At 37.4% G+C, this 26,957-nt stretch overlaps 3 protein-coding genes across 8 annotated transcripts; 2 read left to right on the top strand and 1 right to left on the bottom strand.

The window, feature by feature from the left end:
- Positions 110-4,966, bottom strand: LOC18791832. 4 transcript variants are annotated; one of them, XR_002269754.1, is made up of 13 exons: positions 4,509-4,966; positions 4,277-4,424; positions 4,006-4,160; positions 3,718-3,900; positions 3,465-3,540; positions 3,275-3,352; positions 2,811-2,896; positions 2,377-2,450; positions 1,563-1,608; positions 1,313-1,422; positions 1,010-1,184; positions 743-860; positions 110-450 (listed from the first exon to the last, which is right to left on the bottom strand). XR_002269754.1 is itself a non-coding variant. In XM_020555125.1 (12 exons), exons 1-12 carry the CDS (start codon positions 4,770-4,772, stop codon positions 262-264), a joined length of 1,584 nt encoding a protein of 527 aa, XP_020410714.1. In that variant the 5' UTR covers positions 4,773-4,966; the 3' UTR covers positions 110-261. The 4 variants fall into 4 exon arrangements, 3 of the variants coding, with proteins under 3 accessions (XP_020410714.1, XP_020410715.1, XP_020410716.1); XM_020555125.1 differs by lacking the exon at positions 743-860; XM_020555126.1 differs by lacking the exon at positions 110-450 and having other exon boundaries at positions 745-868; positions 4,509-4,959.
- LOC18789182 (zinc finger protein BRUTUS) lies at positions 8,116-14,691 on the top strand. Of its 2 annotated transcripts, none has more exons than XM_020554483.1 (14): positions 8,116-8,901; positions 9,128-9,337; positions 9,514-9,708; positions 9,788-10,131; positions 10,589-10,814; positions 10,925-11,093; positions 11,215-12,339; positions 12,443-12,620; positions 12,719-12,940; positions 13,037-13,174; positions 13,434-13,668; positions 13,818-13,877; positions 13,962-14,033; positions 14,127-14,691. In XM_020554483.1, exons 1-14 carry the CDS (start codon positions 8,608-8,610, stop codon positions 14,256-14,258), a joined length of 3,600 nt encoding a protein of 1,199 aa, XP_020410072.1. In that variant the 5' UTR covers positions 8,116-8,607; the 3' UTR covers positions 14,259-14,691. The 2 variants fall into 2 exon arrangements, with proteins under 2 accessions (XP_020410072.1, XP_007225441.1); XM_007225379.2 differs by having other exon boundaries at positions 8,400-8,901; positions 9,803-10,131.
- On the top strand, positions 15,288-19,976 carry LOC18788704 (chaperone protein dnaJ 15). Of its 2 annotated transcripts, XM_007222637.2 has the most exons (12): positions 15,288-15,581; positions 15,706-15,854; positions 16,499-16,622; positions 17,032-17,114; positions 17,186-17,297; positions 17,373-17,477; positions 17,679-17,729; positions 18,466-18,555; positions 18,672-18,780; positions 18,886-19,034; positions 19,119-19,172; positions 19,443-19,976. In XM_007222637.2, the coding sequence occupies exons 2-12, from the start codon at positions 15,724-15,726 to the stop codon at positions 19,677-19,679; spliced, it is 1,245 nt and encodes a 414-aa protein (XP_007222699.1). In that variant the 5' UTR covers positions 15,288-15,581; positions 15,706-15,723; the 3' UTR covers positions 19,680-19,976. The 2 variants fall into 2 exon arrangements, with proteins under 2 accessions (XP_007222699.1, XP_007222698.1); XM_007222636.2 differs by having other exon boundaries at positions 15,291-15,854.

The following is a 26,957-nucleotide window of genomic DNA, read 5'->3' as shown; positions in this document are numbered from 1 at the left end:
ATGCATTGTTCGGCTGCCTGAAGCCTTGAAGAAAAACTTCCACCGGACAAGCCTGTAGTGTCCATCTCTCCCATCACGTGGCCACGGCAAGTCTCGGGTCTTTAGTGCCTTACTTTGAGGAAATGTCACTTACACCAAACAATAAAATAAAATACAAGTTATGCAATTTTGACAGTTCGCGTTTATTTTTTTATAATATATTAACACACAATTCCAGCCTGTTCCTGGGAATTGATCCTCGCAATTACCCCCAAGAAAATCTTACTTGGAACTAAACCTGTTTTTAAAAGAGTACAACAGAGCGAAGCTAGCCACCACCCCAGCAACAAGAAACTGAGATATCCTAGGCTTCGTACAATATAACCGGACACCACAACTAAAGTATGCCCAAATCCATAGAGAGAAGAAACGCAGCCCACAAGTTTTTCGGAACTTCTGAATCAAAAATTCCTGCATTGAGTAATTTAGCAAGCTTAATTAAGCCCCGCTCTAATTCATACTCAAAACATTGCAAGAACTGTTTTGCTCTCCGATGCTAATACAGACACGGGTGAGATGCATTAGACCAAATAAAAACATTATATGACATAAATTATACCATTGAAAATTCTGTCTGGTTCTTTATAATTCAAGGATTCAATTAAGTTGCAAATGGAGCTATATTTGACGAACTTGCAAATGGTGTTATATCAAAATAATCAAATATGATTTCGAGCAACAAATGCAAGGAAAGTGATCCAACCTAAAGGTAGTTTGTGAATGGGTCAAAGAGAGAGCAGCTTCCTCACTTGGGCTCATAATTTACCCACCTTATCAGAGAGTTCATCAATACTGTGATAGAATGTTTCTAAATAGAATCCCTGCACACCTTAAATGGAATTGTTTGAATTTGAATTTAATATGTATATGCTTGCAGCTCAATATGGAGGGGAACTGCCTACATGTATGCTAATTTGCATTGATATAGGACTAAGGAAGAGATTATGTCATGAAACCTGGATATTTTTACCTTTGGTAACTTATCTTGCTGGGCTAAATGATCCACATGAAGTCTCACATTTGATGCTGCAAAAATCCAAACGCTAGGATCAACCTCCGAATATACATTTGCAACTATGTCAAACAATGTTTCTGCTCCATTTTCTATCGCTTTCAAGATGGAACTTTCTCTAGCTCTGCGGTTCCTGGAAGATGAGACTCCTCTGTCTGATTACATCTAATATTGTGCTATGATAATCCTTTTTTGAATTAGTTTTGGGCCAATAACACACAAAACCAGAAGGGGAGAGAGAGAGAGATTTCTGTTTCATACTTGAGATATCCGCAAAGCATGTGTTTTGGCCACAGGTTAACTCTCCCATGCATGGGAACCAAAGCATGTGGAGCAAGCTCCATAAATTTGTAAGTTGATTGAAAGTAATCCTGCATAACCACCGTATCATGGGGTAAACCATTAATCTTTATCTCCGCTTTATCATCCAATCATTAGTCGATTCTCATCTAATAGGCTAGGAAAACAATTGAAGTAATAATATACCATAAAGAGGACTTAATGAACTTACAGTCATATTTCCCCCGGAAGTAACATCCAGTACAGCACTACCTTGACTGAAACAAACCAAAGTTTCTTTTAGAAGAGCCGTCCCAGCAGGTAAACAAGTCAGACCTATAATAAAACCTAATTTTGAGAATAAAAACTGAAAACAGATGAGGAAAGATGCAAAGATGACAATCCCTCAGATTAGCGTGTTATTCTACTTCTTATTTAAGGGAGAAGGTAAGGGAAGGGGGAAGGTAGATGGAGGAGGGAGAGGCAAGAAGTCATTGCAAAGCTCTATACAAACTGTTCACAAGGATGTTTATTTCATTTTAAACCCAGACAAAGCCAGGAACGCAAACAAGAAGGCATAAGAGGGAAAAACAATAAATTCTATAAATTTTTCTTCCCTTTTTTTGAGCCTAAAGCAGGGGCCAATTCATAATCTAACACAAAGTTTACAACACCGGAGGAAAAAAAAACTAGTTAATCATCTAGTCGATATATTATTTATGCTCGTTTTCCTATGAACTTATCCTTTCTGTAACTATTCTACTATTCTATTGTTTTTATTCTCCTCAGAATTTCCACACACACACAATCAACTAAGCCTGTGCAATGAAGCATAGTTTGATGCAAGTTGAAGCATTACTCCCGTAAATTGATACTCTTTTCAAAGAAATCTATAGGCTACCTAAGTTTGTTTTCTTCTTCTTGTTGTTTTTATTTTTATTTTTCACAACATAATAGAATATAGTCTTTACTCAGATTCTGCAAATCAAATCATAGGTGAGGGTGCTCATAGAGTCATAGCAAAGCAGAATTCTCTTCCATCTTACCCCACACAATGATCACCGACAATCAATGAGTGAGTACTGGCATGAAGCAGTCCCATATGACCATCTGTATGTCCCTGAATTAAAAGAATTGTTCATTTTAAAAGCTACATATAGAGAATCAGGTTGCATATCAGACTAATATTTATTAGTCATAAATATGAAACTGAAACCTTCATTATGATTTTTCTGAAGAAAGCAAAAGTCCTTGCTGCTAATGTTATAGCAAGAATATCACAGTTACTGAACAGATAGTTCGAATCATGGAAAAATAATAAGCCTACAAATATCTGAAAACAAGTGAGGTTTTACTAGTTCAAATCAAAGATTGAACTTCGTAGATTGAGGAAAAGGAATGTGGTATGGTTCCCTTTGCTATATTGCAATTAATGTCATAAATATAATTTTTTTTAATAAGAAAGTCAAGTGAGAAATACCGGAGAAAAAAGGGCAATCAGTCGCTGACCTCCAATGCAAATCTCTTCAGTTCCAGAAATTGCAGTAAAACCAAGAGACCAGTCATCTGTCATCATATGACAATAAGATTAGGAAGTAGAAGCTTAGAAGCAGAATATGACCCAATATATTAATTAGCAACTCATATCCCTAGATCCCCAAACAGGATCCCTCTTCCATCTTACTAAAAGATTACCAGTCATTCTATTTTTCTTAAGATTTAAAAACGTCCTTGATGTACAATCCGAAAGTGTACAAGAGGACGGTAACACTAGGATATCAAGGGCTAGGAAGTAACGTCATATCCTCTTCATCTAGATTTAGTTTCCAATTAAACCTCATTTAAAAATCAGATGAAGCAGTGTAGTGCAATCACATAGTTGTGCTAAGATTCTTATCCCCAGGCTTCACAGTCACTAGAAACGCAAAATGTTACAGTAATAACCTTTTCCAATGCGTCGCATGGTATTTTCATGTGCTAATAAAGTAGCATCAGGGTTGCAACGTTGAATAACTGAAAGACCTGGGAAAGTGAAAAAGACCAAATGTCTACACATCAATTTAGTTTGACCAAACACAAAAATACTATAAGAAGACGGCTTATTAGAAGTTTTGCTAGTTTTAGGAAAACTTACCATCCACATGATCGTGATGATGATGAGTAACAAATACAACTAACTTTCTCGGCAAAGAAGTTACAATTTGTGCAAGCTGATCATATATTATAAGGAAAAAACTAGTTATCAGGTTTCCAAGAAAAAAAGAGTCGAGAATGCAATAATAAAAACTGAGCACACTATCTGCGGTAATGAGTAACAGTATAAGTTGAAAAATAATTTATCCTAAAAGATTAAGAGTCCTTTATAAGAGAAACCTAACACATCATACCTCTTCATGAAATTCAGACCGGCACCCAGGATCCACTATCAATGCATCTCCAGAAGCAATAAAACCATTCTTCTCAGAGTCACTAGAAGCATTTTGAGGTGCAAAAACAACCAGGTTTGTCGTATAAAAAGGTTTTCCTGTCTTGCTTCCCATCGGTACAAGCACAACACCAGGAGGGTACTCCTGAAATTGAGAATGAATATTTACTCTGCAAAAACGTGATAATACGGTGTATATAATGGCAATAAAGAATGAGGCTTATTGTGGTACACGCAATTCACAGCAAACCTGGTAAGATAAGGTGGATGGGATTTTCAACTCTCTTGATTGCACAAACTCGTTTAGAAGACCAGCAACTATCAAAGGCCCCACGCGATCATTGCCTGGTTTCACTTCAAGAAGCCAGTTTAAACAGCTTGGGACAGACAGCCATTTACACGACTCTGCACGTGTGTACGTTTATATAAGTCGCATATATCTCACTAATATAACATATTTATTCCATTTTGAATTTCCTGATGAGTTTAATGTACGTGAAGAAAAACAAATAAATGCAAACCTGGTAAATTTGGATGCGACGCTACCAATTTCCCCCTAACAAAAACCGAATTAATAGGCGGCGCAGGTCCAAAATGAGCTTCCTCTACATACTTCAACAAGCTCCAATCTCCAACATCAGCTGCCTTAAACCCTACTTGTTCCAGAACCTATTATAGCAATACATATTATATAAGTAGTAATAAAATCAACCCAATCAAATTCTACAATTCAACAATAAAATTCTCAATTACCCGATTGAGAGCCGAATCCACATCGAATTTTTTCAGCTCGATCTTCCCTGACCATGATTCTGCGCCTTCCACTGCAATTGAGGGCTCCGATTTGACTTCTAGAAGGTTCAGTTGCGTGGAGGGTAAGTCCCAGAGGTCGGAATCCACGTACGAGTCGTACTCTTCGTCGTTGAATTTCGGGGGTCGCGTCTGTTTCACGAGGAGAAATTCGGCGTCGTTTAGAGGGTTCTCGAGAATCAAAGCGAGCTTATGATGCACCGCCATTATTGAGATTCGAACAAAATTAGATGGAAATGTTGAAGAAAGAAAAGAGGGAAGGGCAAGGGTTTTCAATTTGGAGGTAGTTGCACCAAACCCCGGTTTAATGGGTTTTAGAGTGAGGGTTTTCGACTGAAGTTGTTGAAGTAGGTGATACTGGAAGGGAGACTTTGATGTGACCGTTAATGGAGGTTTTGGACGTTTAGGTAGCCGTTGGTGTTTGCAAGAATAAGAAGTCAAAAGGGGCGGCGCTTTTGTTAATTAGATAAGCCCACTTATGTGTTGGGCCAATAATTGGGCTTTATCCACCCCACTTTGTATTAACCTTTTTGTAATAATAGGCCTCCTCATTTCAAATAGCCTCTTCTTCTTTTTTTGTCTAAATTTCAAATAGCCTCCTTGGGTTAGAATGGAAAAAAGGGGAAAAATAAATCATCATGATAGACTATAGAGTAAGAACATTGTTTGGCTCCTTGTAGATAATGCGTCAGTTCTTCATTATATATCAAATAGGTATGTATAATTGACTCATCAAAAGCATTAAAAAAAACTTTTGTATAATGCGATTTATCTGTAAGAAGTCGGTTATTGTTTGAAGAGTAATGCGTTGTTTTATTTTATAAAAGCAATCACATGGCATGGTCGTTGGGGATGAGGAGAATGGTGTATGAGTGTTGTTGCACCCAACCAACAAGATAACAAGAAACATTTGGGGCAATGTCATTATGGACGTTGAATGAAATGTCCAAGGGTGAGCCACTAAACTGAAGAGCACGATGTGATTGTATTGGAGACTGGAAATTATCTTCAATGGTGGGTTGGGTTGGGCTATAAAACTAACATATATGTGGATGCGTGTGTAGTGATCTTCTTATCGGCTTTCCTTAATTGTCAATTTGAAGATTAAGTTGAAGGAGGAACAGGGTTTCAATTCAAAGAGTAAGCGAACAAACCTACAGTTACTTTATATAATGCAGACAATGTCTTTTGCCACTAGAAAAACGACTACTTTTGCACACGAAAGACACACGACAAGAGGCACATATATGAATGATAATGTCCAAAAGCTTCTTCCAAGTTCCACTAACCCTAAATTTGACTCGTGACTGTATATTTACTAAAAGGGCAGACGTGGATGGCATTGGAGGGTTGTATATATAGGTAATAATATTGCATATCCATGATATATATATATATATATATATGCCTGCGCTGCCGGTAGGTAGTGTAGTGGACCCATGCATGCATTATTGAAATTTGAAAGAAAGGTCAATCTCTTAAGTTAAGTCTGCCCTAAGCACTTATGAAAGCAAAGCATTGGGAATATTCTGCAATCTGCATATAAATACGCTCACTTACTTATCAATTTTATGATCACAACTTTAATTAGTCTTCATCAATATTTACTCACAAGAGATTCAAAGCACCAAGACGTAAAATAAGGATATGCTTTTCTGTCTTCTTTTTGTTTTGAGAATTGTATATAAATGAAAGTGAGACCAAGTGCTTTACAATCTAATTGCAGATTTCTCGCAGTATTGGTTTTGGTGGGTTATCCAATATCCGCACTCACACACACACACACTAGTTATATAATTGAAGACTGTGTGGCAAACATAAGCATTACACACGCTCAAACAGAATTATTATATTTCTATATAATCCTCCATTCCACTCACGCAATTAATTGGTGTACATAGAATGAAACCAACTTGTGTTCAGATTATTAATTATAATAATTATGCGTGTTCATCATTAGGTTGAGGTTGGCCACCTTGGGTGATTAATGATTATGATCTTATCTCTGTTTGTTTTTCTTTTCTTCCATAGTTTTATTTCTGAATATTCCTTCATAATAGGTTCCTTGTTTATCGATGCCAAAAAAAAAGCCGCCAAATTAAGGAGAATAGTTAATATATATAAATAATTAAGCAGAATAAAAACTTTGTGAATCTCACTCACTTGGCCCAAGTCCAAGGCAAGGTTGGTGGGTGGGGAAAGGTATATCTATTGCCCTGTCTGGATATAAACGTTCCCAGAGCCCGCCCACCCTAGCAAGCTAGAACAACGTACAGTACGTAAGCGCGGGTTTAAAGAATGGATTTGAAATTCTGAAAACCCTAATAACATATATAAGATTAATATCCCTGTTCCTCAACAACCATGCATAGACAGACTGATCATCGTGTGTTTGTGGGGGAATATTATTGACCTTCCAAAAAATACTAAATAACTGCATGCATGCGTAGGCCTAAAAATATATATTACATATGGTGTATAAGGGCTAGGTAGGGTGGTGATGAATTTGGATACCCATTTCATGTGGCCTGCATTGGCCACTTTCTCTCTGGTGGTGAACTTGTTGCTCCCTCCATCGTCTAGTTTTTTACCAGTTCCAGTTGCATGCCCAACGACACGTCGTACGTGCATTACATTCTTCCTTCAAACTCTGTTCCGTTGCTGTGTTGTGTACAAAGTTTCGTGAGGCATCATGATTCATATCATACTATGTAAACCACTGCACGCCACAGTCCGGCCCTATCTAACAATTGGGTCCAACCAGAATTATAATTAGTCACACACGATGACATTAACATACATGTCATCTTCTATCGGTGGCCATAAAGGCTATAGTAATTTTGGAATCTCCAAAGCTGGGGGAGAAAGAAGAATATCTAATCTTGATATGGAACTTGTGAATATCACGTGCCACCCAAAGATTGGCACATCCTTTACGTCTGTTTCATTTTCATGTACCCCAAACATCGAAAGGAACCAGCTTTTATACGTTACCATATTGACTTTACAGACAGTACAGATGTAAACAAATTAATACGTATGTTTATAAAGGAAAAGATAATGAAAATGCATATTTTGTGTCCATTCATTCTTGGAACCTTATTCCTTGTTATACCTCCCTCGATGTATTTTACCAAATATCTTGTCCCATGTTGTATTTAGTAAGAATGTCACATGTACACTAGCAAATTTCTCACGAGAAGAGCTACAACTAATTAAGAAGTATATTAAAACCCAAAAGTAGTAGGGTTTAAATTGATAACTTTTAACCTTTCTTCTTATCCAACTTTATTTTTGGTAGCACCATGAGGAAGCAATGAAGTGACTGGAGATGGAAGTGGAAATCCTTTCGTAACATTGTTAAGAAAAAGTTCAAATGTAAAAATTTTAAAATTAAAACTTGGGATAATAACTCTATCCTCCTGAGAAAACTTTCATTTCTGCTTGTCACCATCATTCGTCACTTATTCCGCTAAAGGTCCACCTCGGCTACCTGATTCTATCCTTACGCAGTGGATGCTTACGTGCTCAAAACGACAAAACCAAACAGTCCAAAAACGCCGTGGTGGTGGGTTTCTCACGCGTGGAGGGCACGTGTACTATATATTATTGTCCTACCGAAAACTATTTTACCGGTCACCAAAAATATTATTTTTTAATTTTTTAAACAAGTCCAAACAAAGTATAGGGCTCAGACCCAAAAAAAAAAAAAAAACAAAGTATAGGGCCGTTTTGCTTTGTACAGCGTGGCCAGTTTGCGACACGTGGACAACTACAAAATGTCCCCTCCCTTATCTCTTGCAAAAGCATATAAACGTTCTCGTGCTTTTTGCCCGTTCCGTTCTCCTTTGCAGCACAATTAGAATCCAGCAACACACACATCCAACAACAAGCAACCACAGAAGAACGAGCGCGCGTGTATGTCTGCATTCTGGCCAACAACACCAGATTGCTCAAATCTTGCACCATAGGCAACCTTAGGGCTTTTGGAAATCTGAATCTGCAATCACATTCCCAATTCATGACGTTTCGCTTTCTATAAATGGCGGCACCATTTCCTGGCGGTGGAGGAGGAGGCGTGGCGGTAATGGCTGGGCCTCTGACGCCGCTCGATCCCTCGCCTTCCAAGACTTGCTTGAAGAATTCGGCGCTCAAGTCTCCAATTCTCATCTTCTTGCTGTTTCACAAAGCTATTCGCTCCGAGCTCGATGGCCTCCACCAAGCCGCCATGGCCTTCGCCACCAGCCAAGCCTCTTCCGCCGACATCGAGCCCTTGTTAGAGCGCTACCACTTCCTTCGCGCTATTTATAAGCACCACTGCAATGCCGAGGACGAGGTGTGTTTCTGGTTTCACTCTGCTCTGCGGCATTGTGGCTGTAACATTCCAGTTGTCTCAAATTTCAGAGAATTTGATGATTGGTGTTCGTTTATTACGCTATAATAGGATTGTTTTGAATTTTTTTTATCGTTTAACTATTCACTTACATTAAATGAGGGTGATGCTTTGCTTTCTCAATTTTGAGGCTGTAAATTATGCACAATTTATGGATTGGGCTTTGCAGGTCATATTTCCAGCTCTAGATATACGCGTGAAGAATGTAGCTCGAACTTATTCTCTTGAACACGAGGGAGAGAGTGTTCTTTTTGATCAATTGTTTGAGCTTCTAAATTCCAATATGCAAAATGAGGAGAGCTACCGGAGAGAGTTGGCTTCTTGCACTGGAGCCCTTCAAACATCAATTAGCCAGCATATGTCCAAGGAAGAGGAACAGGTATTTGTTTCACCTACTCATACATTGATAATTTTACACGATTATCATCAGTTCTAACGAATGATGAGCTTTTTCAGTGGATATTCGTTTATTTCCCCAATTGCTCTTCATATATCATCGATTCTTCAGTGGGAGTTCAGTGTTCTGGGTTAAGCTTGTTATTTTGAATTTGGCAGGTCTTCCCGTTGCTTATTGAGAAGTTTACATTTGAAGAACAAGCTTCCTTGGTGTGGCAGTTTCTGTGCAGTATTCCTGTTAACATGATGGCAGAATTTCTTCCGTGGCTCTCTTCTTCCATATCATCTGATGAACATCAGGATATGCGCAAGTACTTGAGCAAGGTGATACCAGAAGAGAAGCTTCTGCAGCAGGTGAGGGTTGCTTTTCATGGCATATTGTTTTAGGATGGCTACTAGGAAAAAGAAAAATATACGTTGCACTGACTTCAAGGTTTATGATACGAAGGTTGTATTTGCCTGGATGGAAGGCGCAAAAGTTTCTGAGTCCAAAAATAATTCCAACGGCCAATTTCAAGATTCTGCAAAGAAGGGGCAGTGTGCATGTCAATCTTCCAAGACTTGTAAAAGGAAGCGCGTGGAGATAAAATCTGATAATTCCAGTACTATTGTTTCAAATCCTATAGATGAAATACTTCTTTGGCACAATGCTATAAAAAGAGAGTTAAATGACATAGTTGAGGCATCTAGGAGGATACAACTTTCTGGGGATTTTTCTGACTTGTCTGCATTCAACAAGAGGTTACAATTCATTGCAGAAGTTTGTATTTTCCATAGGTGTGGTTTCTCTTTCCTTTGATTTTCTTCTTCTTTCAGACATACTCCTAATGCATTGAGTTCATTGCTTCAATGGATAATATTGTCATCCTTGTAAACAAGGACAAGTAGCAGTGGACCATCAGTCTGTCTGTATAATGGCCTAATGCATGAACTGTGTTTTGCCTCCTCAGGTGTCTATTTGAATCAAATAGTTTGTATTACTTAAATGTTCAATTCCATGAGTTATGCAAGGCTTTGAGAAGATAACTTCCTTGTAGTGTATGCTTTAGTATCTTATAATTTATTTTCTTGTTCTGTGTCTTTATGGGTTGTATGCGATTGGATATTTTTTGGGTTCATATTTATGAAGGAGAACTAATTATCAGTACTATAGAAAGAGTTGTAGGAATCATATGCTTTCCATACTAGGTATCTTATGGTTACGTACATATTATGTTCTCCTCTTTGCCTGCAGCATTGCTGAGGACAAAGTTATATTCCCTGCTCTAGATGCAGAACTCACTTTTGCTCAGGAGCATGCAGAAGAAGAAATTCAATTTGACAAGCTTAGGCACCTCATGGAAAGCATTCAGAGGGCAGGAGCTAACTCATCTACTTCTGAATTTTATATGAAGTTGTGCTCTCATGCTGATCAGATAATAGATAGCATACTGAAGCATTTCCAGAATGAGGAACTTCAGGTGAGTGCTGTTGCCACTTCCAATATGACAAGGAGCTGTCCTGCCTATGTGAGGGAGAGAGTAACTTACCTATTTTGTATTTTCCACTTTTCTTGGCATCATATTCAAAGGTTCTTCCACTTGCTCGTAAGCATTTTAGCTCCAAAATACAGCGAAAACTTCTGTATCAAAGCTTATGTCTGATGCCCTTGAAGTTGATTGAGTGTGTCCTGCCATGGCTCGTAGGATCACTTAGTGAAGAGCAAGCAAGTTCCTTTCTTCAAAATATTCGTATAGCAGGTTCAGTATCAGTTGTCGACTTATTACTATTGTTATTTCTATTTCAACAAATGGTGTGGTCTGCATTCTATTTGCATACCCTTCTATATTTGTTATAACTTATAGAGTTCAATTAATGCAGCTCCAGCATCAGATTCAGCACTGGTTACTCTTTTTTCTGGATGGGCATGCAAAGGTCGTTCTGCGAACATGTGTTTGTCTTCATGCATTCAAACAGATGGAGCAGATGATAATCAAAGGCCAGTGAAGAGTGTAAGCTTGATATCAGAAGCTGCTGCTTGCCAGGCTATGGAAAGTGTAAATACCCTTCAAAGTTCTTGTGGTAACCAGACATGCTGTGTCCCAGGGTTAGGAGTAAATGACAGTAATTTAGGAGTGGGTTCTCTTACTGCAGCAAAATCTCTGCGCGCCTTATCTTTTAATCCTTCTGCTCCTTCGCTCAACTCCAGTCTTTTTAACTGGGAAACAGATGCCAGCTTTACTGACACCAATAGTGCACCACGACCCATTGATAACATATTTAAGTTCCATAAAGCTATACGTAAAGACTTGGAGTATTTGGATGTTGAATCTGGAAAGCTTAATGATTGTAATGAGACTTTTATTAGGCATTTTACTGGTAGATTTCGGTTGTTGTGGGGTCTATACAGAGCTCATAGTAATGCAGAGGATGATATTGTATTTCCAGCATTAGAATCAAAAGAGACTCTTCATAACGTCAGCCATGCTTACACTCTGGATCACAAGCAGGAAGAGAAACTGTTTGAGGATATTTCTTCTGTTCTTTCTGAGCTTTCACAACTTAGTGAATTCATAAGCACTGGAAATTTTTCTGATGATTCAACTCAAAGCGGCTTTAACTCTTTCGAGCATAATGATACTCTGAGGAAGTACAATGAGCTAGCCACAAAGCTTCAGGGCATGTGCAAATCCATTAGAGTGACACTGGATCAACATGTTTTCCGCGAAGAACTTGAACTGTGGCCATTGTTTGATAAGCATTTTTCCGTGGAAGAACAAGATAAAATTGTGGGTAGAATAATTGGTACTACAGGTGCAGAGGTTCTTCAATCAATGTTGCCGTGGGTAACTGATGTTCTTACTCAGGAAGAGCAAAATAAATTAATGGACACATGGAAGCAGGCAACCAAAAATACGATGTTCAGTGAGTGGCTTAATGAATGGTGGGATGGAACTCCTGCTGCATCTTCACATACAGAAACACTGGAAAATTGCAGTTCTCTAGGTATGTCTGATACTTTTTCTACTGCTCCGTGAAATCCAAAACATTCCTTTGTGTAATAGATTTTACATTTTGTAAACCTTTCTCATGAACTTTAAATCTACAGTTTCAGGTGCCGATGCCTATGAAAGCTTGGGGCACAGTGATGACACATTTAAACCTGGATGGAAAGATATATTTAGGATGAATCAGAATGAGCTTGAATCAGAAATAAGAAAAGTTTCTCGGGATTCAACTCTTGATCCTAGAAGAAAAGCATATCTTATTCAAAATCTAATGACCAGGTATGTCCATGTTTTATCAATTTCATGAACCTTATCGTCAGCCATTTTAGATCAGTTTCGCATTTCACGTGTTCTGATTAAGTAATGGGTTGTGATAGTCGCTGGATAGCTTCTCAGCAGAAGTCACCTCAAGCATCTGCAGTCGAAGGTTCAAATGGTGAAGATTTGCTTGGATGTTCACCGTCATTTTGTGATTCACAGAAACAAGTGTTTGGATGTGAGCATTACAAAAGAAATTGCAAAGTCCGTGCTGCGTGCTGTGGCAAGTTATTTACATGTAGGTTCTGCCATGATAACGTGAGCGACCATTCAATGGATCGGTAACTTAGTGCTATAAACTCTTGATTTCTTTTTCATTCATAGGACATATTGTGATTGGATATTGATTATTCATGTTTATATTAATTAATTTGCAGGAAGGCTACATCTGAGATGATGTGCATGCGCTGCTTGAAAATACAGCCCGTGGGACCAGTCTGCACAACACCTTCATGTGGTGGCTTCTCGATGGCAAATTACTATTGTAGTATTTGCAAGTTTTTTGATGATGAAAGGTATATACTTCGTTAGAACTTTTCCTCCAAATGAAACTAGGTTCTATTAACTTGGATTCACCTTTGATTCAGCATTTTGAGATATAAACTGATGGAATGGAATGCTAACTTTACTGGTGGGGAAGTCTGGGTTTGAGTCAATCATAGATGGATACTATACACCTTTATCATTTAGCGTTCTCGATGCTACATCTTATTTATGTATCTAGACCTTTGATTGCAAATTTAGATTTCTCACACATCTTTTTGGTTATATCAGGACAGTTTATCATTGTCCTTCCTGCAATTTATGTCGTGTTGGGAAGGGACTTGGTATCGACTTCTTTCATTGCATGACGTGCAATTGTTGCCTGGGGATGAAGTTACTGGATCACAAATGTAGGGAGAAGGGTCTAGAAATAAACTGCCCCATCTGCTGTGACTTTTTGTTCACATCAAGTGCAACTGTGAGAGCTCTTCCTTGTGGCCATTACATGCATTCGGCTTGCTTCCAGGTTTGATGTTTAGTTATTTTTTCTTTCTTTCTACTTCTCTTTTGTCTTTGTTCCTGCTCATGTTTTGCTCCAAATTTATATATAATTAAAGGAAAATTGGTTTGAGGAAAAATCAATATGTAATAGCGTTCTCTAATCCATTGTGCCAGGCATACACTTGCAGTCACTACGTCTGCCCAATCTGTAGCAAATCTTTGGGAGATATGGCGGTAATGATATTTCGTTCTGTTATCATATTGAGAATCCGAATTCTAAGTCTAATAATAATTAATTCGACTTTGACTACTTTGTAGGTTTACTTTGGCATGCTTGATGCACTACTGGCTTCAGAGGAACTACCAGAAGAATACAGGGATCGGTGTCAGGTAAACTATCATAAAGCTTGTTCTCCCGAGATGGTTTGTCCCCTTATCTTCAATTTCATTAGCTGAAAAGCGGTTCATTTTGGTACGCTCCAGGACATACTGTGCAACGACTGTAATAAGAAGGGAACGGCACCCTTCCATTGGCTGTACCATAAGTGCGGGTCTTGTGGATCCTATAACACCAAGGTCATCAGAGTTGATTCCAACACCCACTGCTTGACATAAGACAACCGACTGAGGGCCATATGGACTTGCCATGCTTTAGTTTCGTCTCGTGTGTAAATAGACTTCCGTGGAGCTGGAGGCATTACCACAACCTTCACACGGCTTTATAAATTACATGCACTACTATATAGCTAAGCTGCCAAATTCAGTTTTCCCAATGTTCTATCTTCCCACATTTTTATGTGTCTTTTGTTAATTGCCGATCATCATGCATGATAGGGATGGTCGACAAATTGAAGAAAACGATGAGAACATGTAGAAAAAAGTTGTATTATTATAGATGATCCCTTCCCCTCGCTCCCATGAAATTTCTTTAAAGAGAGAACTGAAGAATGAGAAAGGTTGGAATACTTTCATCGGGGTCACGTTGTATCAACAATCTGGAGTGTATATAGCGATGTCGCCAGATATTACAACCATGTGTTACTTTCTTTTTGGTCTGAGATTTCAACCATGTAGTACTTTAAAGTTTAAGTCAAACTGCTAACGGAGTCTAACCCAGTAGAAAAGAGCATTGACTTGCAGATTAGAAGTCTCAAGTTCAAACCCTCATGACATCATAGTTGTGTGTGTGTGTGAGAAATTCTTCTTCCCTCTAATTTAGACTATTGCAACTAATAAGGTCTAATCCAATAAAAAATGCCTTAATTTGAAGACGAGATCTCAGGTTCGAACCCACAACATCTTCCTACATATATATATATATATTGTTTTTGGTCTGAATCTTCCTACTTATTATGCATGTGCTGATGGAATTACTATATCACAATTAATTGTTAAAGTTATGATTAAATTCATTTTAAATAAGAAAAAGGGGGAAATGATCATTTTTCTCTGGGGAAATGATCATTTTACTCTGTTGAGAAAGAGGGTTCAAGCATAAGATAAGAAAAAAGGTCGTCTTCTGAGGCCAAAACAAAATTGATTTTAGTCTTCTTCAGAGATTTATTAAAAAGAAAAATGGATTGCTAGAAATAAAAAATAAAAAAAATTTAAAAGACGACGTAAGGTTAACGGAACGGTTGAAACCAAAACCATTTTAGTGAAGAGCCCGTTATTTTAAAGATAACCAAGAAAAAAAAAATAAAGAGTAGAAGGGAAGAAAAGGGGTTTTGGCTTTGGGTCTTCTCCAGCTCAAGCTCGCGTCTCTCTCCGAAATTTTAAACCCTAAGCTGTCCTCTCTTTCAGTTAGGCGTCGTTTGATTAGATCAAGAGAAAGCTTTTCAAGGCCTTGACTTGTTCATTATAGGAATTCTCATCACTGTTTATTTCCCGAGATTTGAATATAGAGCGATCCAATAAAGCTTTGAATTGCGTGCTTTGGTGAGCAAAATTTAAAATTTTATTCTTCTAGAGTTTGATTTTTCATGATTAGAGCAACTAAGCTGGTTCAGAGGAGAGTACTGTAGTTTTCCGGATTGTAAAGTAGACTTTTCTTTGGAGATAGAGAAGGAAGCAGAGAGAGATGGGGACGGGTTCGAAATTGGAAGGGACATCGGCACCGGCAACAAGGCGAGACCCCTACGAGGTTTTGTGCGTTTCGAGGGATTCAAATGATCAGGAAATTAAAACCGCCTATAGAAAGCTTGCTCTCAAGTAAGTTCAATTTTTTCTCTTCTTCAGAATTCACCATCTTCGCCGTTGATTTGAGATTTCAATATTTGGTGTGCATTAGATGAATTCCTGCTAGGGGTTGATATATTTTTTTTTCAAAAGAATCTAGCTTTATACCTGACGATTGTAAATCACTAGCCACGAGGTTCACTGTTGAGCTTGATTAGGAGCAAGAATATAGCAACACGTATATTACAAAATTGAGTTTTCAGAGATGTGTGGAAAATATGTATTGTTGGCGGCGGTAGTCTTATATTGCATTGGTTTGTTGTGAATATAATTAATTCTTGAATTTCTAATTGGTTTTGAGGTCTTAACATTCTTGTCTTATAAGCCATTGTGCTTTGACTAAATCTTCACCATTCTAGCTGATTGAATATTATGCATTTTTCATAGAGAATTGATCGTGCCATGAAAATTGGGAATTGAGCTGCCTTAATGTGTTTTAAATCCATTTCTGTGGGATAGATCTCTACAGAGATGGCACTATTTTCTTGTTTATTGCAATTTGTATATAATATCATTTGAGTTCACATGACTATTGATTCAGTAGATGATAATAATTACAATGCTATTCTGAGACATATTTTCACATACAATCTTGTTTGGAACCAAATTATGGAAAGGTATCATCCAGACAAGAATGCCAGCAATCCTGAAGCTTCAGAGCATTTCAAGGAGGTTGCATTTTCTTATAGTATCTTGTCTGACCCCGAGAAGAGGAGGCAGTATGACAATGCAGGGTTTGAGGTGCTTTTCTAATTCTGCTCACTATTCCCCTCCCTCTCCTCCCCACACACAAAAAATGCATACCTGCTTATGTAGATGGGAAAAAATTGAACTAGTGCTGCTGAGTGGATTCTTGATTCCATTTGGTTGGATCCGCTGTCTGCATTTTAGGGAATGTGTTAGTCGATAATTTTATTCAGATTTGATCACTCTAAATGTCCATGTCATTTGTCTACACAGATCTGCTCTGTTTGTTTGTATCATATGTGTAACAATTTAATGAGCAAGGAGTTTCTGATTTTAATTCATTCTGTTCCTTTTTTCATTTGAAAAAGAGAAGAAAATATAGATCCCTTCAGTAGTTATTCCACTTTCTAATGTGCTATATTCTGTTATAAATATTTTCTTATCAGTTCAAATTTTGTTTCAGGCAATTGATGCTGATGCCATGGACATGGAAATTGACTTGTCAAATCTGGGAACTGTCAATACAATGTTTGCCGCTTTATTCAGGTAATATATCATTACATATTTGTGGGTTTAGGATCATTTTGTCTTATGATAATCATTTTATTTGTTTATAGCAAGTTGGGTGTGCCTATCAAGACTACAATTTCCGCTAATGTACTTGAAGAAGCTCTTAGTGGTACAGTAACAGTCAGACCTCTCCCAATTGGGACATCAGTTAGTGGAAAGGTGCTTCTTTGTTTGTAGCATAGTGCAAGAATACTAAATTTAGTGCATCTTTACTTATTTTCTGATTTGCTGCAGGTGGAGAAACAGTGTGCCCACTTTTTTGGTGTTACAATCAATGAGCAGCAAGCCGAGTCGGGGATTGTAGTAAGAGTAACTTCAACTGCACAAAGCAAATTTAAGGTGCATATGTTTCCCTAAGTTTTTACTGCAATAGAGCCTCAGCCTCTCTCTCTCTCTCTCTCTCTCTCTCTCTCTCTCTCTCTCTCTCTCTCTCTCTCTCTCTCTCTCTCTCTCTCTCTCGTATCCTGCACTCAATGTATCTGATTTGTGAATATTGCTGGCACAATACTTACATTTCAATCAAATCCTTGTAATTTGCAGTTACTTTATTTTGAACAAGATGCCAATGGCGGTTATGGTTTGGCCTTACAGGTACTATATATTATTATCGCAATCTTCTCCATCTCTGCTTCTTTTGATAACCATATAATTGGTGCACTTGCTTTAAGATTTGGCGCCTGTGTCATGTGTTTGGAATCTGTTGGAGTAATTTGCCTGATGTTATTTAAACATAAATGATTAGGCTTCTCCTTGTGTGCTTTGTAGTTTGTTGAGAATACACATGCCCACAGATGGGAAGGCATCTATTGCTCACCACACCCTCTTTGAACCTCTTAAGAAAAGTGATTTGTAACCAGCTTATGATTTTTTTTCATGAATATTCTCCCATGTTTTATCAAGATGCAGCATATGTCACCAAGGAAGCCATGTTTTAAAAAACCAAAAGTAAAAAGGAATATTTAGAAAATACACCACTGCATTCTGTGTTTTTATAAGTGCTAAAACTGAATTTTGGTTCTTCCGACGTTAGATAGTCTATAAAAGTGTCGCACTGCATTCTTCTTACATGCATTTTATGGGGTTCAGACCTATCCACTGGTTTCAACTTCCAATACTTTATAAGCTATTTTAATTTGTTATATGTTTTCTTATTGCTTTGTTTTAGCAAGTTGTAATCCACTGTAGAGTGTTATTTTATTTCCTTTCATGACAAAATTAGGTATCAATTATTATTTGGTGTTTGTTTCATCAAATTCCAGTTACGTTTTAACATGTAACACTTGTAGATGAGTTCAGAAAATATGATCATTATTGCCTCTCTGTACAGGAAGATAGTGAGAAGACGGGCAAAGCAACATCTGCAGGGATGTATTTTCTGCATTTTCAAGTATATAGAATGGATTCAACTTTGAATGCGGTATGCAGGATATTAATTTTCTTTCTTCATAAAATTTGTTCTCCACAGTGAGGGTAATGGTTTAGTAGATTCCTATTTATGGCTGAAAATGGTTATGTATCCTTGTGCTGGTGCAGTTGGCCATGGCAAAGGACCCTGAAGCTGCTTTTTTCAAGAGGTTGGAAGGTCTTCAACCTTGTGAGGTCTCAGAACTAAAAGCTGGCACTCATATATTCGCTGTTTATGGTCTGAACTTTGATTTGGTCCCTTTATTCTTTTGCTTTCTGGGGCTGGCTCCTTAATATGAAATTGTTGCTTATCGTTAACTAACCTCTACTGAGATTTGTTCAGGAGATAATTTTTTTAAGACTGCTACCTATACAATCGAGGCACTTTGTGTAAAATCATATGAGGATACGACGCAGAAGCTTAAAGAGATTGAGGGTCAGATTTTAAGAAAGAGAAATGAGCTTCGCCAATTTGAAACAGAGTACAGGAAGGTATTGATCCGGATCTTCCTGGCTGTGGTTTGTAATAAGATTTCATCACGTTTGTTTTTACAATTTTCCTGTAATGTTATGTAGGCATTGGCGCGCTTTCAAGAAGTGACCAACAGATACACCCAGGAAAAGCTATCTGTAAGTTTTGGTTACTGATAATTTTTGACACATTGCTGAAAATTGAAGTTGAGGGACTTACTCAGACACTAGGTTCAAAGTTCATCCCTCTATGTTTTAAGCAATGGAAGGCTGTTACATGATTGTAGATTCATTAAAAGTTTTTTTTTATTTTTAAAAAGGCGATTCATTAAAATGTTATCATATCAAAAGTATCCCTTTTCTTTCCTTTCTTTTCTGTATTTATTTGTTTAATTTTTTAATTTGGGCATTTATCATTCTACAAATCAGGTGGATGAGCTGCTGAAACAGCGAGACAGTATCCATTCTTCTTTCACTATCACCAAGACAATCAATAATAGTGTGGGTGGTAGCGGTGTGAGTAATGGTAGCAGCAGCAAAAATCCTGGCGAAGATTCAAATGCTGAGAGCCCAGGGGAAGATGGAGGCTCTGACGGGAAGGACAAGTCAGGCAAAAAGAAATGGTTCAATCTTAACCTCAAAGGATCAGATAAAAAACTTGGCTGAAAAGATGTCTGGATTATTTATTTATTTTTATTATTTGAGAGGTTTCAATATCCATCCACGCCTGTTGCTTGCATAGAGGCTTGTCTTGTTTCGACCAAAAAAAGAGGCTTGTCTTGTGTTTCTTTGAATTTTTTATTTCTCTAATAGGTTGCCCCCATTGTTATTCTTAGTGTTCTGTTGTAATTTGCTTCTGTAAAACGTGGCAGTTAGAAAATGCATTTGTATAAATATCATAACATTCAAATTTCTCATGAATTCCCCTCCATGTTTATGCAGCAATACAAACGTATTTAGTGCTGCTGCTGTAATAACTTGTTAGTTGCTTTGGTTAGTGTTATACACCCTTCAATGTATACCCATGGCTGCCGAAACGATCTCATACGTCGGGGTTAATATTCTAAACTTACATTTACCTTGAACAATTGGTCTAACCCAAATATGATCCAAATTTTTTGGTAAATAATAAGAGCATACCTGCTTGCAATATTCATTTCAGCCAGAATTGGCTGTGATTAGATCTCTAATTATATACCGATCCATCCATGTAAACGGGCCTTGCAAAGACTTCAGACAATGGTCCCAACGTTTGATAACTGAGGTCAACACGGAAAGGGATTTATCAAATGAGGGAGTTCAGCTCTTTCAAAGCTGGCAAAGAAAAACATGTGACGTGTACGGATGAAGGCAAAATCTTTGTCCCAAGTACATTATAAATTATGATCAGCGGCTGGATTTCAGCCACCGAAGCAAGGCTGAAGTGTAAAATTTTGTCTAATTCCTCATATAATTATTATTAATTTGATAATGTTGGAAAACGAGCCCACTGAGATTTGGACCATAACGTTGAGGAAGTGGTGGTCCTCTTAATTGTTGATGGAGCTTTGCTTATGGGTTTGTGAGTAGGAATTTGGGCCCACTATTAGGAGACACCCAAAAGATTTTAGTTTTATTTGTTTTTTCTTTTCTTTCAAAATAATGATTTGAAAGTATTTAAATAAAAGAGAAAAATGGGCTTCCGCCAGTCATGGCTGTTGCTATCTATCTAGTGGCATAGGGCCCACAGAGATTTTGGGAGAGGCTTCGGTTACAGTTCCTTGTTGCAGAGACTTGTTCTTTGTCAATGAGACTTGATAATTGGTTCAATCAACAACCACGGCAACGGGAAACGTTTGGTTTCATCCTTAAAATATGGACCGCAAATAATAATACTAAACACCGTCTTAGGTTATCTGCTCGTGGACTAGATTGGCCAAACCAGCACACCTCATGCAGTTTATTATTAAGAAAATCATAGGATTCTTTGAACTCAATTTTTAATGAAGCCGAAGGTCGTCTTGACCTGTGTGTTTAAAGTTATGGTTTAGAGACAGATGCATCCACTTGGATCTTTCCAAGGGACAAATTCCTGCAGAATTCATGGGATTGTTTATCCGGGAGGTTCCTTATTTATTTATTTAAGCACATCATGTAGAATTTAGATTAGGAAATGCTTAAAACCCCTTTTTCTAAGACCAAGTCTCACATGCATATAAATTAGGGTTCCTATTATATTCCCTTGTGCTAGATTCCCCATGTTCAGGAACAGTAGGTTCTGAATCTGTTGTCACATTATCTTAACACATGTGGTGCCATGGCACCTTAGTTTGTGGCAAATAAAAACCAAACCCCTTTTCATTTGCTTCCTTTTCGTCGGTCCAAAACTTTGGAGTAAAAATAAAAGATCTTATGTGACAAGAAAAAGAAGAAAAGAAAGATATTGGTCAAATCGACAACGTGGATGGGCTTGGTAGAAGACTTGTGTTACTAGCTAGCTAGGGCAGAACTGATTGTGCAGAATCTAATGGGAATGAATTTTCAATGTATTTTTTTGTCATGTCATGTGAAGAGGTGTCTCCTAGCTATAGGAGATGTCTTTGTTTGGGTTAGATGTTATTTGGGTGTGTTTGTGTAGCCGCCTATGTGTCTTTCTCTCACTTTTTTTGAGCAACCAAAGCACATTGATTTTGTCTCATTGATTGACCAAAGTCCCCTCTTCCAAACTCATTTCACGGACTTCCAATTATGCATTTTAAAACTCTATAAAGTTTGATGGACTTCATAGAAATGCTTCTTTATTTTATATATAAACATTCTAGACTGTAATCTAGGGTTTAGCTCTAATTAAGTTGGATTAATAATGGTATGTATTAGTTAAATAATTGAGAGAGAGAGTCACTTCACATGACTTAAAGCTAACTCCACCACCCAACCTTCACCATATTTTATTTATAAAAAAAAAGTGGGTAATGTCACTTGGAATACATGAAGGGACTCACTGAGTCACCCATATTGTTTGGGATTGTCTAATTAAATATGCTTTGAACATATCCATAAAAGGGATTTCTAACACTTGAAAACTAAGTCACATTGGGGTTATCTTTTTATCCTTTTTGGATCCTTCCAAAGTAATGGTTGCAAAAAGAAACAAAGGTGATTAGAAAGTTAATGGAGTTCTAACATGATTTAGGATCATGTCTCAAATAATCTCTTGTTTAATGAATAAAAAAACTCCATGTTGTTTTGTCATTGGTTAAAACTTTCTTTTTATAATTAAGCACAACTTGGTGGGTCATGCTCGCGATTTGGGCAATCTTAAAACGATAATATTGGCATCACTTCAATCAACAACAAAGTTAAGAAAAGCATGATTAAGGCCCTAAATGGTGTTTTATATTAGATGGTGGAAACCATTTACAACAACAAGAAGAAGAAACCCATTGTTAAGTAGACACTTGTTAATGAATCAAACATGACTGGGTGTCTTCTTCTTCTTCTTGTGTGTGTGTGTGAGAGAGAGAGAGAGAGAGAGAGAGAGAGAGAGAGTTGCTCCTTGTAGGTCCAATGTCACAGAAAATCAGAAATTGGGAAATTGAGGTGGTCCCCATTGTGGAGGGCGGGTCCTGCCTAGAGTTTGTTCAAATAGAGAGGAACCAATTAGACGCGCAGCTTCACATGCCTAACCCTTCATCAGTGGAGAAAACCTTGTGCCTATGTCACCCGTACTACAACATTATATGTTTACATACGGCTTCCAAGCCATTGCTTCAGTCTCTGCTCTCCCTCTTATGCAGCATGTTTGATCCGTGTTTCAACTTTTTATGTCCAATCGCTTCTGTTTTGGGTTTTATTGGTTACCAATCTTGTTAAATTAATTTAGCAACCAAACCCAAAATGACCTTCTTTTCTCTTTTTTTTGGGTTACATTAGGAGGAAAGGAATCTTGAGGTTTCAATCTTGGGTGCCAATCAGGGGGGAAGGAGGAGGGCCACAACCACTGTGGTAACCCCCGTTTGACAACGACCTTCTTTTCTTTTGTGAACATAAAAACTCTAACTATTCAAAGAGAAAACTGCAAAACTTATTTATGGGGATGAATATTCACTGTGGATTCTTCTTTTTTGTATAAATAGTAAATGTGGAATAAATAAATAGTAATTAGGAACAAGAAACAGAAAAGTACTTGCAAAGGTGAGAAACCAACCAATAATTAGTGGTGAGTTTAATTCAGCGACCACTGTTTCCAACCAACAACACAGTTACACAACACAAGCCTATATATATATATAACTCTTCAACTTTATGGTACACAACACATGTACATTGAGAAGATCTCAGTTGAGGAGGTACATTTTGCTTTTTGAATGAGAGCAGCTCCCCTCCTTGAGCCCCATACAGCTGTTTGGCCTGGAATTTACTAACTTCCTCAAGTGTCAAAGAGTCAAGACTCAAACTCAAAGTGAGAAAGACCCAAAGGGCAAAATCATTGGATCCAATTAATAAAGCGAAAAGGTTGTTAGGTTTAAGTAGAAATTGATCATTTCAAACTAATTAATGCAGAAGATATTACTAATCCCAAATCCTAAATCTATGTGCATGCATTAGTATAATAATTCATCAGGCCCCCCCAATAAACTCTTTTATGTTCCATGTTAGGGACCCACGTAAACTATACATGAATGGGCCATCACAAGTCACAACTATCATCTCCTACCTGCTTGTATACTAATTGACATGCTCCTTCAATGAAGGTATCTCTATCTTAAGAAAAGAAAAGGATCACTACATGTGGGGCCATATCCCAATGCGATTCAGTGATTCAAATCGTCTACTTTTTATCTCGTTAAACATCATTTTTGCAAAAGAAAAAAAGTAAATCGAAATGCTTTTTACTTAAGTAAGTAATTACAATAGAATGAATAGAAGAACACAATAATTTTCTAAATCAATTGAACAACAAAGAAAACCCCCATATGATAAACCATGATGGATTGATTGACTTTTGTTAACCCTAGCATATCTAGGTCATATTTAAGCTTTGTAATGGCAGTAATCATGATTAATTATCCAGACCACAAAACAAACATGATTAAGTATGAAATCTAACGGTCGAAAAAAGAATGCAAGCTTTCACTCGAAAGGTGATCCAGATGATGATGGGGATCGGATCGAGGAGATTTTTCTTGTATGGGAAAATTTGACTAAGGGAATGGAAACGGAGGAGAAAGAGGAGACAAGGTGGGCCAGGTTTGGAGTTGTGATGAAGACTTGGGAGGGGAGAGAGAGAGAGAGAGAGGCAAGGCAAGGCAAGAGGCTGCTTTTGAAAACAATAATAATAATGAATAGATTAATTAACATGGGTATGAGTTTATGCTCCTTGAAGTGGGAGATTACGAAAGCCAACTTCTTGTCTCTATTAATTTTTCTCTCGTAGTTAGTAAGATTCGGAGAGATCTCTCTCCCCCAAATCCCCCAAATCCCCCAAAGCAAAAAGTAAATCATTCATTTCATTTGTTTGATTAATTAATATATGGATTTCAACGTCAATCACGCAAACATCCTAAACAATTATTCATCATCAACACGTAATGGTAGGGCCCAACCCTAAGTTGTAAACACACCTGAACCCAACCCTTCTTCTAGGACTAGCTCATAGCTTGAGTTAAGAGCTTCCCATGTTGACTTTATTCACAAAAGTGCCATCATTACTATCACTTTTGGTTGCGAGCACAACTTAGAATGTGAAGCATGCGTATCTAAAGCTAGATATGGAAGATAAGTAGATGGTGACACGTGGGCCATGCAAGATGAGGAGGCACACTGACGGTAAGAGATCTCAGTTGAATCTCCTAAACATAACATGGGGCCCAACCAACCCAAGTGCCGAACCTATGAAAGATTTGCGTTGCCAATGCCATGCATGAAAGTTTTGACTTTAATGAGAAAAAGAAATTTTATTGGTGGGTGGTGTCGGCTCCTGAGATTGAGCACTTCGGAGCCATCTAGCAGGACCATGAGATAAGGGTAAAATTGGTAACTCAAGTTGAACACAGAGGGAGAGAGAGATGAATGTTCCAAGTTTTCTAGGCTTCTAGCAGTTGAAGGAGCAGTTGGGGTCAGGGGAAACAGAGAGAGAAATGGGCTTCATGTTGCGCCATTGGGTTTCGTTCCACTGCATCTGAGCCTCGGAGTACGAGATTACAGAACTACCCAAGTTTTCAAATGCGGAAAGCTTTGTAGTTTGTATTTAATAAAAAAACAATGTCATTATGTACGAAAATGAAAATGAAGATGGAACTCGGATGTAAGAAGATGAATATATTATCTTAGTCAATTTACTTAACTCACATATATAATTTTTTTTTTTAAAAACTTAAGAATAACTTTTTCAGAAATATATATATATATATATATATATTGAAAAATGATCAGAAATTATGTATGAAAGAGATATATAGGAATAGGACTAGGTAGGAGAATAAGAATATAAGTGTTTGGAGAAAACTGTCACATATAGCGATAGGAGGGTAAGACGTGTCGCCAACTGAGTTTTTGTTAAGAGCAGAGAGGTATGAAAGATTCTCTTGGCAAAGGTTTCTTAATTTGATCAAACATTGGCTTTAGCTTTGGGATTGGTCATCTTCCCCAAAGTTCCCATCATCATCACTGACTGAAAGCAATCCAGTGATGGCCCATTAAGTTAACATCCAGACTTTTATAACCTAATTTTTTTTCTCTGTATGGCTGCTAATAATTTATAGTGGATGGACTAACGAGTGATCATCATTCATCATTGAGTCAGTCCTCTAATTGAACGGCTCAAATGAAATCTGATGCAAAACAGTCACAATAAATTCATAGAAAATGATAGCCAATTACAAATCTTGTTGGTACAAGTTAAGCTAATTACATAGCTTTGCTTGCCTATAACTTTTAACTTATAAAAGGACCACAGATAGATAACAAAGAAAAATGGAAGTTGAGCTCTCTCTGGTGGAAAACAGTGGACAAGCTAGCTCAATCATGTAGCTTTTATTTATTTAGGGTTATATATATATATAAGTCCAACAGTGTACCATGCTCGCATCACATGCAACATCACATTCTTTTATCCTCCTTTGAAGACACAAGTGACAAAAACCTCTCTATATATATATAGTCATCTTCTATTGAGAGATTCTTCAAATAATTTTGTTTGAGGGACGCCCTTTAAGGCACCCTACAATTATTTTTCCAATGATCCAAATTATATATTTTTTAGGTCTTCATTTATAGATTATTCTTACAAAAAATTAAACAAATCGTAAACCGTTTAAACATCTAATTGTGTCCTATAAAATCAATGAACATGGTGTTTCAAGAAAGTACTAAAATTTCAATAATTTAATTGAGTAGTCAAATGATATTGAATTCAAGTGATTTTTTTAGATATGATCTTTGAATAAATATATACAAAATATACAGTTTGAATTAATGAAATACTATGTATAGTGGGCTCTATAAAAACATCCCTCAAATAAACTTATTTAAAAAATTCCTAAATCGAAGCTCACAGTATATATATTTAGTGATTGGGTAAACAAACAAATAAATAAACAGTGAATCCATTTTATTCTATTCTTTATGGTTTGAAAGTCCCCTCATGTGAAGCAAAGGGCATTCTTGCAATTTGACATGAATATATTGAGAAAAAGAAAAAGGGTTTGAAAAAAATGAAAAAGAAGGAGAATTGGCAAGACAACAAGTGCAATCGTTTGGGCCCCCGAGTGTCCTTGGGTCGTGTTCCCATAACTCTCACTTTCTTCCCCTTGGGATGTCCGCAACCGCAACCATCTCTCTCTCTTTCTCAAGGTGTCTCTGTAGCTAACGCACACACACACAAATATATAATATATATATATGTATACATAATGATAAAATACATCATCAGCATCATTAAAGATTAATTCAATTCAAGACCCT

The sequence above is a fragment of the Prunus persica genome, chromosome G1, assembly GCF_000346465.2.
Source record: "Prunus persica cultivar Lovell chromosome G1, Prunus_persica_NCBIv2, whole genome shotgun sequence".
Taxonomy (NCBI): Eukaryota; Viridiplantae; Streptophyta; class Magnoliopsida; order Rosales; family Rosaceae; genus Prunus; species Prunus persica.
The sequence above is the reverse complement of the archived record's forward strand: the minus strand, read 5'-3'. Positions and strand labels throughout refer to the sequence as shown.

Excerpts from the sequence above, each read along its gene's own strand:
- LOC18788704 (XM_007222637.2), top strand. The coding sequence starts at position 15,724 with ATGGGGACGGGTTCGAAATTGGAAGGGACATCGGCACCGGCAACAAGG. Across the intron at positions 16,623-17,031 it reads ATGACAATGCAGGGTTTGAG|GCAATTGATGCTGATGCCAT; the intron begins GTGCTTTTCTAA and ends ATTTTGTTTCAG. Across the intron at positions 18,556-18,671 it reads TGGATTCAACTTTGAATGCG|TTGGCCATGGCAAAGGACCC; the intron begins GTATGCAGGATA and ends GTGCTGGTGCAG.
- LOC18791832 (XM_020555125.1), bottom strand. The coding sequence starts at position 4,772 with ATGGCGGTGCATCATAAGCTCGCTTTGATTCTCGAGAACCCTCTAAAC. Across the intron at positions 4,425-4,508 it reads TGGATTCGGCTCTCAATCGG|GTTCTGGAACAAGTAGGGTT; the intron begins GTAATTGAGAAT and ends TTGCTATAATAG. Across the intron at positions 3,353-3,464 it reads TCATCACGATCATGTGGATG|GTCTTTCAGTTATTCAACGT; the intron begins GTAAGTTTTCCT and ends TCACTTTCCCAG.
- LOC18789182 (XM_020554483.1), top strand. The coding sequence starts at position 8,608 with ATGGCGGCACCATTTCCTGGCGGTGGAGGAGGAGGCGTGGCGGTAATG. Across the intron at positions 13,175-13,433 it reads AAGTTTTTTGATGATGAAAG|GACAGTTTATCATTGTCCTT; the intron begins GTATATACTTCG and ends TGGTTATATCAG. Across the intron at positions 13,669-13,817 it reads TGCATTCGGCTTGCTTCCAG|GCATACACTTGCAGTCACTA; the intron begins GTTTGATGTTTA and ends CCATTGTGCCAG.